The following is a 12,702-nucleotide window of genomic DNA, read 5'->3' as shown; positions in this document are numbered from 1 at the left end:
AGCGCGGGAGCCGTCGCCATGACCTCTGCCTTGGAGAATTACATCAACCGTATCCTTCCGGCGGGCAGAAATGCCCCGGGGCAGCCCTAGGGGCGGCGGCAACGGGCTTTCTCTGTCCTTCTCGCCCGCGGGGATGACGGGAGGCCGGGGTGGGGAGCCCGGCGGCTCGGTGCTGCTGAGGGCCGGGCGGCTGGGGGCTGCAGCATGGTGCGGGGTTGGGTGCCAGAGCTACTGCGGGCATGGGGCACCTCCGGGCTAGTCGAGGTGTGAGCTGCGAGGAGACCCCCAGCCCTAGGCAGGCTGCTGAACGGCCTGCGAAAAGCATATCGGCCGGGGCTTCTGGGCTCCTGCGTCCCGCGGGTCGTTGCGTTGCTTTGGTCCTTCCTGGTTGGCTCTCTCGGTTTCTCTTTACGTGAGACTGTCTTCGTAGATAGAATGGAGGTTACGGAAGACACAGGGAATAGGGTCCCCTGTAGCCTCTAGTGCTGAAAACCTGTTCTTTGATCAGGAACGAGATTCACAGTGGGATTGGCCCCTTAAAGGCCATGTGTTTAAAACATGTGTTACCAGATTTATGTCATTTGCTCTAAGGCTGTGAGTTGGTGTTCTTGGAACCCTTTTCTTGCAACTTTTTTTGTACTTCTAATAACCTAGAGGCATTTTCAGTTTTATTCACAAACAGCAAGGTACTAACCAAAATCATTCAGGGTGGTGGATATGCCATCATCAAATTGATATAGTCACACCTTCAGAGTGAGTGGATGTACAGTGCCAGACTTAGGATCCCCACTGCTAAGCTGTTTTTAAGGACTTAGCATGAAGTGTTCGTAAAAGTGTTTCAATTTTGGGGTAGTACAGCTAGTAATGGAAAGAGAGGTGAACTCAAATCTTTAGTCTGCCTTTAATAGTGTTTGTGTATGACTCTTGATGCACGGGTAAATTGAAACTTTAAAACATACTATCATAAAAAATTCTGTGTTGTCAACGTTACTATCGACTACACTGATTTTTTACGAAATTGAAATGCTGGTAGGCTGTTAATGGCTCTTAAAGCTTACATCATGTATGAGTGTTTTAGAAAATGTTAATGGTTCTATTTCAGATATCCCTAAACATTTCCTTAATGAACTATTAGGTACTGTTGCAGTAATTACTTCTGACGGAAGAATGATTGTGGTGAGACTTGTATTTTTTCATATCTTATTTTGCCCCCATAAAGACTTTCCATCATGGCAACAAAGAACTCATGCTAGGATATTACCACTTATATGTTCACAAGTTTACAATTGGGTCTTTTTAAAGCCTTATGGCCATTATTTTATATTGTATGATTTAAACAGTTACTGGTTGTTGCCTGTCAGCTTTGTCCTTTGATAAACATGTGTGTGCAAGTGCTTTGACTTTTTGTCAAGTGGCCTTTTCTATAGGATTGCACAAGAAAATGCATTCTTTTTCTGTTTAGCAATTTCCATCTAAAATGTCCTCTTTCTTCAGTAAGCTCTTCAACTTTCATGCTAAAACCATTTCTTCTGTATGATCACAGAAAAACATTATCTGATAATTACTGAAGAATTTTTATGGGATTCTGTTTAAGCCTGAAAAGCTGACAGCTGGCTATATTACGCTGTATTTTGGATTTATTGCTTCTGTTTTTTTTATTTTTCCTTGTATTCATTTTTCTTTTTTTCCACCTCTGACTTTTATTCTCCTGTGTTTTGAGTTTAACTTAATAGTGTGATCTTTGCATGAGGATTATATCTTCCTGTCTGTCTGTACTAAGCTTTGTGCGGGCCTCCGGAAAGAGAAAACTCTGCTTTTACCAGAAAAATACTGGCTTCACCAAATCTTCAGTCTCGTAAACTTTGTTTTGTTACAAGATACTTTCTACCAAAAAAGATTTTAATGGAATTGGTATATGTGACTCATTGTTACATGGTTCGATGGTATAAATGGGTATTATTACCATGAATGATGGTGTCTTACAGGAGTTTAAATTTCTTAATCAATTACTGGTGCTAAATTACACAAATCAACATGGATTTGGAAAAATTATATTATAATTGAAGTGTCACATAAATTCTTCCTTTTATGTGTTTTGGGGGTGTTTTTGGGTAATTTTGTGGAACCAGGTTAATCTCCTTCAAAGAGGCACCACATAAAATCACGTTAGGAATGGTTTCAATACTATTGACCAAAAGTATCTAATTTTTCTGTTCTTTGATTTATTTAATTATTTGATTTCTGGAGACTTCCATACAAGGAAGATTAATATAGTGTAGAAATAGTTAAATGAGTTGTCCAGAGGGCCATCATTGGTACAAGGGAGACTTTACTTCTTTTAATGCTAAAGATTACTGTAGCTGTTAGCATGAACACTTGGTAGTAAATATAGATACTTTTCTTAAATCAATTAATTGCTTCTAAAGTTTCATTCTCCAGCTGTTTGTGTTTAAGCCTAAAAATAAAACTCTACTGCTTTAGTATTGCCACCTTGTTTAAGATATCCTTGAGATCAAAGATGATAAATTTAAAAGGTAATTGGAGTGCTTTTACTTTTGTGCATTTTTTCAGGGAACCCTCAAAGGTTTTGATCAGACCATTAACTTGATTTTGGATGAAAGCCATGAACGCGTGTTCAGTTCTTCACAAGGAGTTGAGCAAGTAGTGCTGGGATTATACATTGTAAGAGGTGATAATGTGTAAGTAGAGGATATTCTGTTTTAAACCAATTAGTGTGAATATATATCTCACATCTGTGTACATCTTGATAGCCCCAGACATCTTACGTATTTGTATCTGTGGATAGGACTGATTGTACTGTCAAAACTGAGGCATATTAAATGGCAAATATCTATGCTTCTGTTACAGAAGTGATGGCATTGTAATGTTAAGATACTGGACCAATAGTTTACTGAGCTGTAAGTTAACCAGTGCATGTACTGATAGCAGTCTAGGAAGGGACAGTATGAAGCTTAGCATTTTCCTTTCTTGAGTCTAGGCATTGCATAGATATTCTTTATTCCAGTCTGTGAATGGCAGGATCTGTCGATGGAGGAAAAGATAGAAGAATGAACAAAAGATGGGATAGGACTTTTGTGCAACAAGTCAGAAATCTGGTATACAAAGTTAACTTCTAAAAGGATTTTTTTTAGATGAGATTTTCACAGAGAACACTTTATAATCTGGAAAATGCTTGAAGGTTCTGGCTGAACAGTGTAACTGCTGGGCAGTCAAAGCCAATGTAGTGACAGGTCAAAGCTGTCAGTTGATATTTGATGTAAAATTCCATGACAAAATGATAGTAAAATTAATTCTCTGCTCATTAAATGCAGAGAAAAGTAGCTGATGTGCCAAACGATGGGAGGGTTACAGGAGAAGTAGAAATAAGGCCTCGTAAGTGGGCCTGCTAAGGAAGATGATTTTTGCAACAGCATTCTGAAACTGATGGCAAAAAATTAGATTATTTTTTATCACAACTGGAAAAAGAGCATGTCATAGTGCTGAACCTGTGAGTCTGGATAGGAATTTTAATCTTCTAATTTTAATGGATATTTCTGTACAAAGAAATGTCAGACTTAGATTTTTAGCTAGATGTGTTCATCTAACATCATAGAGAAAGCAGATCATTTTGGAAGGCTTTCATCACTTGACTTACGTTTTTAGTCAAAAATAAATAAATTGACAAATATGAAAAGGTAAGGCTAAGCATGCTACTCCAGCAGTAACTTTTCATTCAAATAGTACAAACATGTATAAAAAGACAGATGCCGAATTTCAGTATGTTAAGAGTAGCATGAATACAGAATTATTTCTTCTAATGAATATGCCTCCAAGTTTGTCAAGTTTACAAAAAATAGAATACGTTCTATAAAATAACGTTTTGAGCACAGCTATAGAGGTAATTTGGTGCTGTAAAGTCAGGAGTGGTATAAGGAGATGGGGAGATAATTGCTTCATTTAATTTCATCTCGCTTTTTCTGTTCTTGAAAAAGGAAGATAATCCAACAGCAAGTTATTTATAAATATATTTCATTCCACATTGTAAAACTTAATTGTGGAACTCATTGCTGCAGGATGTGGCAAAGACCAAAAATATAAATTTGTTCAGAAAGCTATCGTATGGATTAGTATACCATAGTTTCTGGTGGCTGTTAAAGTCATTTTGTGGATACAACCACTAGCTCATAAGTCTCTGATGTGGTGGACAGGATATGCCAGAAAGATTAGACTGTGGTTCTTATGTTCCTTCTGGGTTAGTTCTCATCCTGAGCTAGTATGTTCTGTTACCTGCACCTTCTCTTTTCCTTAAGGCAGTTTTACTGCGTCCAGGTAAGTCTTAACATAGCATAGGTGAAATACTATACTCTCTTGAATAAATTGATAACATTTCACTGGGCTGTGTTGAAGGAAATTGTCTTGTTTATCTGATGCTGTATGACTCTATGTATCTGACTTGCAAATTGCTGTAGTTAAACATTACTCTTGAAAAGCTATTCTCTCCCTAAAAGGTTTCTAGTTCTTGTTTCAGAGGCTAACCTACTGCCTAAAACAGACCAGTAGTATTCTGTTCTTATAACCTTTATCTTTGGGGGAAGAATTCTTTAACCTCTACTTATAGTCATCAAAATTTGAAGTTCAGAGGATAGAGCTCTACAATTTAAAAAAAAATAAACAAGTAGTCTTTACTAGGAAGTTAATGTTGTGGCTTTTCAGATTTGCACCAGGGGATTTCAACAAATGATAACCTGTTTTTTTATTGCAGTGCTGTCATTGGTGAAATTGATGAAGAGACAGATTCAGCTCTTGACTTGGGGAATATTCGAGCAGAACCTTTAAACTCAGTTGTGCATTGAAAAGATGAAAATGCACAGGGACTTTGTAAATCTTTGGTTGTACAGACCTATTTAACAATGTGGATGATTTTTACAAATTGTGTTTAATTTGTTTAGTCACTGGTTTTTTATTATGAATATGTTGTAGTTTTGCATGTAAATTAAAGTTTCTACATTTTACTAAAGACGTTTTCATTGAATTTCCTTTTGGTTTTCATGCTGCATAATTTCACTGTAAAATACATACTGGAAAATGCAAGCAATATCAGTGATAGTCCTGATATTGTGTATACATATCTCATTCTTAAAATAAGATCTCATTTCTAAAGGTAAACCAAGGCTTTTTGTGTTAACTCAGGATATTTTGCAGGTAGATTGTATAACAGTCAGTTTAACCATCCCTAAATGTAGTTCTGGCTGTAAGTAGAAAACTGTTTTTTGCAATTTTTTTTTTTTGTAGCGTAGAAAACAAGGGTGTTAAAAGCTTTCACAGTCAAATTAATGACTTATGCATGTCATAGGGTTTTTTGTTGTTTATCAAATGTTGTTCTCTAGTCCCCAAGACTATACTAGAGGTGCAGGACTTCTTAGTGTCTTAATGCTTGCAGACAAATTAAACTGAAGAAAGACAGACTTTTGAGCAGGAACACAGAACCTAAATCAAATATACACCTTGATTTGAAGCCTATTAAATTCCAGACCAGCTCATTCTCTATCTTGTCTCAGCAGCTGTAGTGTTGCTCAAAATTTGGGTAAGACCTATAGAAAGAGAATTGTGTTTGCTAATATGTAACCATTGTCTTGCTAGAGTGTAGCTTAGAAGACACAGGAGTACTTTAGATAGATAAATTTAAGTCAAAAGAAATAATTTCCCATAATACTGAATATAAGGATCACAGGTAACCATAGTAGACCTCTTATACATCAGCAACAGCCAAGTTAAGTGGGACAAGCTCTGTGTAGTATATTAGGCCACATCCTATTCACTACCCAGCAGAAATACTGGTATGGTGGCAGCGAGAGGAAGTTGGTACTACTGGACAAAGTTGTCTTCCTTGTCCTGTAGTGTGCCAACAGATCCGGTATTTCCCCCCACCCCATATATAAATGTGCTGTTGGGGGCGAGGAGGGGGTATCTTAAAATGCGTATTTGTTTTTTAAATTGATTTTAATAGTAAGTGGGATTTGGTACTTTTCATTGCAAGTTCACTGTTTGGAAACCAAATACATTGAACTGAATATATTTTTCTCCATTAAATCTATCTCAATTCTTGTAGCTTCCACCTTGTTTTCTGAGATTTTTTTTGTGGTGGAGTATGTGAAGCCCAGCAAACCTTTTTCTCTTTTATCCATCTTGTGACCTAGTAAAGTAATGTTTTGTAGTTTCCTGTCCACATTTCTGCAGAGAATTGCTGAGCAGACATCGAATAAAGCAAATCAGGGTTTTTCTGTGATTACTGAAAGTCAGTAAAGTCTGACTATAATTCATTATGTTAAACAAATCGACCAGTTTCATTAAGTAGTCAAGAAAATCATGTATAATGAAAAGCCCTTTTGCTACTGAAACACTGATATTGGCACAAGAGAAAAGAAAGTATATAAACCGAATTGTATTGGTAAAGGACAAATAAAGCAGATTATGTACATTAGCTACTTTAGGGCTTAGCAAAAAAAAAAAAAAGCAGAGGCAAAGAGTAGAATCAGGATGAGCTGATTTTAAATATACCACTTAACCTTGGATATATTAGGAGAGTTATAGTTGAAATACATAGGTTGAATACTTGTAGAAGTACTGGAATGACTAAGGAAAACTTGCTTTACAGCTGAGGAATTGTGTTTGAAGCTGAGTGATGGAATGTTAATGCGTATGGAGACCATCTGCTTTGAGCACATCATTTGCAATGCAATTCCTTGGTCCTGTGTTTGGTTGAGGACTTAAAATATGATGAGCTGCTGCTGATAGTTGAAACTATTTTCTCTATCCTTAAAGTGATGATTTCAGCTGCAAAGCTGTGGAACCAAGGTGGTGAAGCTGATCAGTAAAATACCGAGAGTGACCGGATGAGAATTCTGAGTAGTTCAGAAATTCTGAAGCAGGAAAAACATGATCTGGGTAATAATAGTTTCACACAATTAGGTGTTTAAAACACAGATTACAAACCCTGTTGTCTTCCCTTCAGGTGAGTGACCTCAGCTCTTGCATGCACTCTTTCTGGACCTGTGAAATTGTGTGTGCAGGGTAGGGGTGGGGTTACAGCTTAAAGAAGTTAAACTGTATTTCCACTCACAAGCTGATCTAAATTTAGGGTATTCTCCAAGGGATTGAGAAAGATAAGTTTGATCTTTCATTCAGAAAAGGATCCTAACAAAAACTGGCATGTAGCCCGAATAGCTTGTTATGCAGTGCATTGTCAAATCGATTCTTCTGGAATGAGATAGGCAAAGGATGGCCAGCTCACAGGTCTGACGGGGACTGTGGGCAGTAACTCAGCCCTGCCAAAATGGAGCCTGCTCAGAAACAAAGTACTGTCTAAAGCCTTAAAACTGGCAGCTGTGGAATTTGCTTACCTTCATGCTTAGACAGCAGCAACATAAAGACATCACAACGTAAAGAGTTGTGATTTTTTTTTTTGGCCTGCACTCAAATTTTGTTTCAATTCCTGCCCCAAGTTTTGCTTCAATTTGTACCATTGGTTTTGGTGTGGATTTCACAAAAAGCCTCTTCTGGATGTACTAGTGAAGGGATAAAAGCCAGGAGACACAATCAGAAGGGGTTTCTTGAAATCTAATCTAGGGCCTGATATGCTTTTAAAAACTATAAGATGAAATTACAGCCTTGTGAACTTATAGGAGCTCTAATCTATAGTGGATAACTAGGTCCTTCTAAGTATATGGTGGAGAGGAAGCACTCAGGAAAATGGTATTTGAGGCAGGAAGTTGAATTAAAACCAATCTGAAACAATATTTTTATTGGCTCAAACCTGTTGTGCAGTCCAAGTATGTTGTGCAGTGCAGCTAAAATTAGGTCACCAATGAAAGTTAATAATGTTTTATATCATTAATTTACTTTCATAAAATGAATCAAAGTAAGAAAATGGGACTGAAACCAGAAAGTGCACATAGACTGATGGCCTTATATTAGTCTTTCTAAAAAAGAAAGCTAGAGATTATTAGTCCCCAGAGGAGAAGCTGGCTAGGGTGGAAGCTCAGCAAGTGTGAAGGCTGTGTATGTGTCTTGACTCTAGGTGAACCTACACTGCAGCTAGTGTAGCAGAAGTGTTTAAAGTAGTAAAGAGGTAAAACAGAGAGGAAATTAAGAAGTAGAGCTGAATTTTTGAGAAGGAAGGTTATCTCCTCAGATGCTGAGGAGGTATGAAAGAGGACTGGAATGGAAAAAGAGTACCACAGGTGATTATTGTGTTGAGCAGGGGTGTGTGCCAGCTGGCTGGGGCGAAGGTTCTCCTTGCCATTTCCCGCTCATCATACAGATGTAGCAAAGCAAACGTCTCCTAGGAGATGAGGGGTAGTATTGTCTGCAAAAAGCCTTTGCTTTATTTTTGCTGGAGGGAAAAGTACTCTCAACAAAAAAAGAGTAATTCCCTTTTCAGACTTGAAGGTGCTCCCAGTGAGTTCTGACCACTGTGGCCATATGACTGTCATCTGATTCTTCAGGGTACATAAAGAGCCTTGCTGAGGTAGGAAGAAGGTGTCGTAGTCCATAATGTTCTTGAAACTGTCTTTTCCTGCAAAGAGCCTAGATTAAAGACCCAATAAATAACAGGTGCTGTTGAGTAAAATCCAATGTGTCCTTGCAGAGTAATAAACCAATTTTACAAAAATGCGCAGGGCAGAGAAAGTTGACGCTCAGGACAAAAGGAAGTAATGCTGAATTGGAGGTAATTGTCATATTCCATTGTTTCCTGCATTGCCCTGGGTTAGTCACTTCCTCCTTTTGTTTGTTTAATAGAGATCTTGGAGTGAAAGGACAAGTCTTGACTAGTACTGGAAAAGGGTATCTCCAGTGAAATGACTGAGCTGGCTTATAGAGATTAATTAAATTCATTTGGTGTGCATGCAGCAACACAGAAGCCATTCTTCTATGGTCCAAGGGCAACTTCCCTAATTGCAGTCCATGAGAATGTTCACTTCACATGTTTGACATCTAAGTTCTTCAAATATTAGGTGACCTACAGGCAGGTTACTGGATTGAAAACACATGGAATGTGTTTTGAGTTCTTATTCTGACAGTGGAGAATTTCTGTGTGACTCAACCTTTGCTATCAACTATAGCCTGTTATCCTTAGTCCCTGGAGTTAGTGTTTGTCCTTCAATCCATTTTATAAATAAAGCAACTAAGAGTTGCTTTAATAATAGTTGCTTTAATAAACTACAGTAGTAGTTTATTGATTAGAATAATGGAAATAAGTATGTGGATTTATTTTTTTTAGTGGAAGAAAGTTCTTCAGTCTCAGTACAGATCCGGAAAAGTTGTGTCATATCAATCAGTCTTAGCTTCCCTGTTGTTTAAATAGTAAGGCATACTTCATGTGTCAGGTATTCACAGACAAAAAATCATGAAACCCAGGTGTGCCAGAAGAGGGTATCTGTACAGACTGAGCCTTGAGGTGAGGGAGGGAAAACTTGTACCACGCTTAGGTTAAAAACACGACAGAAGATAGTAAAGAGCCAGGCATTTGTCTTGGAAGTCCTGTTCCTGATAGCGTCTTCCAATGTGCTTTATTCTGTCTTGGGGTCCTTTCCAGGGGCCTTTTCTTTACAGTAATTTTTACAGCAATGGCAGAAATGCTGACATTTCTTCCAGTAGCAGCATTTTCCCTGAAAAAAATAAAAGCCACACTGATGAAGGTGGAAATGAAAGCTGAAAACAAAATAGCATTCAGACTTTTGCCAAGAACTACTTACTCGCACTAAAAGCCTGACGTTATCTAGGCAATAATATCTTCCTTCCTGGAGCCTTGCAGCACGTTCCAGGAACCATGGAACTTGTGTCGAACAACATGCTGCTGCCGTGCAGCCTTACATCAGTGTCGGTGCCAACAAATGCCAAGAAATTTCACTCCATGCTGAACTTCTTGCCTGCTACTTGCACTTTTAGATAAAAGGTGTTTCCTACTCGAGGGAGTACAAGGGCATGTGCATGAACTGGTTGTGTCCACTAAAACATCTTTAATGGTTGTCCTGCCATCTTCTTTTTGTTTTATACTCTAGATTTATCTTATCTTTGGTTCACTGTCGATTTTCCCAGCGGTGATGATTGCAGGGCTCTGCATAGAAACTGGAGTGAAAATTGCACAGGTGGAGAAATCAAATAAGCTGGATTTGTAGTAAAATCCATAAAAAATAGAAGTAAGCAGGATAGAACCCTACTGAACGTGAACGAAGTTAGACTTTACAGCAGTGCTCATTATAGTCAAGTTCTCTTTAACACAGATACAATTGTTGTGCATGTCATATTATGAGAAATACTGAGAAATTGTAAGAAAACATTCTCGGAAATATTTTAAGGCACTAGAATTACATGTGGAAGATTCCAATCCTAAAATATTATTTTTTAATTATGGTTCTTGCTTTGAATTTTTGTGTTTAAATCTTTGGGAATTCTCACTTGTATAATTTCAGATTTCAACTCTGCTTATGATGCATATGAAAACCTGTATGCACATGAATGCTGTTATGTCATGATCTGGATGAGGGGATTGAGTGCTCCCTCAGGAAGTTTGCAGATGACACCAAGTTGGGCGGGAGTGTTGATCTGCTGGAGGGTAGGAGGGCAACGCTACAGGCTTGGGGAGGAGTGGCTGGAGAGCTGCCCGGTGGAAAAGGACCTGGGGGTGCTGGTTGACAGCCGGCTGAACATGAGCCGGCAGTGTGCCCAGGTGGCCAAGAAGGCCAACAGCGTCCTGGCCTGTATCAGGAATAGTGTGGCCAGCAGGAGCAGGGAAGTGATTGTGCCCCTGTACTCGGCACTGGTGAGGCCGCACCTCGAATCCTGTGTTCAGTTTTGGGCCCCTCAGTACAAGAAGGACGTTGAGGTGCTGGAGCGTGTCCAGAGAAGGGCAACGAAGCTGGCGAGGGGTAGTTTTGGGCCCCTCAGTACAAGAAGGACGTGTAGGTGCTGGAGCGTGTCCAGAGAAGGGCAACGAAGCTGGTGAGGGGTCTGGAGCACAAGTCTTCTGAGGAGCAGCTGAGGGAACTGGGGTTGTTTAGTCTGGAGAAGAGGAGGCTGAGGGGAGACCTCATCGCTCTCTACAACTACCTGAAAGGGGGTTGTGGTGAGATGGGTGTTTGTCTTTTCTCCCAAGTAACTAGTTACAGAACAAGAGGAAATGGCCTCAAGTTGCGGCAGGGAAGGCTTAGAGTGGATATTAAGAAGAATTTCTTTACTGAGAGAGTGGTCAAACATTGGAACAGGCTGCCCAGGGAAGTGGTGGAGTCACCATCACTGGAGGCGTTCAAAAAATGTGTAGACATGGCACTTCAGGACATGGTTACTGGGCATGGTGGTGTTGGGTTGATGGTTGGACTTGATCATCTTAAAGGTCTTTTCCAACCTTAATGATTCTATGATTCTGTGATTCTGCAAACTGTCCAACCAGAGTTGCTGGTGGTGTATGGCAAGGATCTGCAGTATTAGCACTGATGGAACATGCAGGTGATGTAGCATCCTCAGATACAAGGGACGGATTGTCAAAACTGTATTCAAAGCAACATGCATGCAAAAGACTGGGAAAAAACATGCAGCAATAAAACCCCTAGCTATTTACAACCATATAAAACTCGATTTATAGCATTTCCATTTATTCCAATGAATAAAAACAGTTCTTGCCAAGTGCCACCACTTGTACCATTTCATCTATACCATTTCATCTATACAGAGCTGATTTACGGGAGCTCTGTTTTGCAGAGAGTTGCGGTTCTGAACAGGAGCCAAGGCAGGAAGTGATTATGGCTAAGGAGCTGATGCTGATTGAAAACGTGTGATGCTGCAGAGGAAATGTCACACAATAGAACCTCAGTTAGTTTGGAAATAGATTTCAAAAACAGGGCACATTAAGATGTAAACAGTCAATAGGAGTGGGGCCCGCCTTTCTCCTAACAATCGGATCATTAGCAGCCGGAGCGTGCAGAACGATTTCCATGATTAAACTGCAAGTGCAAAATGCGTGAAAGTGCATGCTCATCAACGCCGAATGGAAACAGCCTTCTTGCTGTGTTTCTTCTACTGCTTGTCCTGACTCATCCTGGATACAAGAGTCAGGCGCTAAGTGCAGCTTAGATCTAGGCAGTGCAAATGCTGGAGGTCTTTGAAAAGGCAGGCTCCGGATTCTTTTCTGTAACTATACTGGGGTAGGATTGCTCTGTGGAATTGTGCTTCTGATTTTCAAGACTGCTTCCCTGAAAAGTCATCAGCTCACATTAAATTAAAAATGTCGGGATCTGAGTGGAAACAGTCTCTGATGAGAAATGGAACAGAATTCAAATACTGGGTAGAGTTAGCTGTTGTTATAATTTAAGTGATGATTGTTATGTGGGTGAAGGGGACAGCTTCCTGTTTTATCTAGAGACTAGTTTAACACCTTGCATGGTTTATAATATTCAAGTAGTTTTAACTTTTATGCTCTAAGTTCTGATTCGATCATTTTTCAGGAGTCCAGCCAGTGCAGAAAGTAAGACAGACAAACTTCAATCTGGGAGTCATACCATTTTATTTGTGGATAAGTGGATTGGGTTTGCATAGCAAGGTTTTGGTAGCAGGGGGGTTGCAGGGGTGGCTTCTGTGAGAAGCTGCCAGAAGCTTCCCCTGTGTCTGACAGAGCCAGTGCCAGCCGCCTTCAAGATGGACCTGAAC

General features: G+C 39.5%; 1 protein-coding gene across 2 annotated transcripts; it reads left to right on the top strand.

The window, feature by feature from the left end:
- The first annotated feature begins 6 nt into the window (after window positions 1–6).
- Window positions 7–5,019, top strand: LSM8 (LSM8 homolog, U6 small nuclear RNA associated (S. cerevisiae)). 2 transcript variants are annotated; one of them, XM_010294503.1, is made up of 4 exons: window positions 7–49; window positions 1,136–1,176; window positions 2,572–2,699; window positions 4,763–5,019. In XM_010294503.1, the coding sequence occupies exons 1-4, from the start codon at window positions 19–21 to the stop codon at window positions 4,851–4,853; spliced, it is 291 nt and encodes a 96-aa protein (XP_010292805.1). In that variant the 5' UTR covers window positions 7–18; the 3' UTR covers window positions 4,854–5,019. The 2 variants fall into 2 exon arrangements, with proteins under 2 accessions (XP_010292805.1, XP_010292804.1); XM_010294502.1 differs by lacking the exon at window positions 7–49 and having other exon boundaries at window positions 1,066–1,176; window positions 4,763–5,017.
- The last annotated feature ends 7,683 nt before the right edge of the window (window positions 5,020–12,702 follow it).

Source organism: Phaethon lepturus, unplaced genomic scaffold (assembly GCF_000687285.1).
Source record: "Phaethon lepturus isolate BGI_N335 unplaced genomic scaffold, ASM68728v1 scaffold17009, whole genome shotgun sequence".
Classification (NCBI taxonomy): Eukaryota; Metazoa; Chordata; class Aves; order Phaethontiformes; family Phaethontidae; genus Phaethon; species Phaethon lepturus.
Note: the sequence above shows the minus strand (reverse complement) of the source record. Positions and strands in the feature narration are given on the sequence as shown.

Coding starts and splice junctions, on each gene's coding strand:
- LSM8 (XM_010294502.1), top strand. CDS start 1,066: ATGAGTGTTTTAGAAAATGTTAATGGTTCTATTTCAGATATCCCTAAA. Junction 1,177..2,571: donor CTGACGGAAGAATGATTGTG/GTGAGACTTGTA, acceptor GCATTTTTTCAG/GGAACCCTCAAAGGTTTTGA. Junction 2,700..4,762: donor ATTGTAAGAGGTGATAATGT/GTAAGTAGAGGA, acceptor TTTTTATTGCAG/TGCTGTCATTGGTGAAATTG.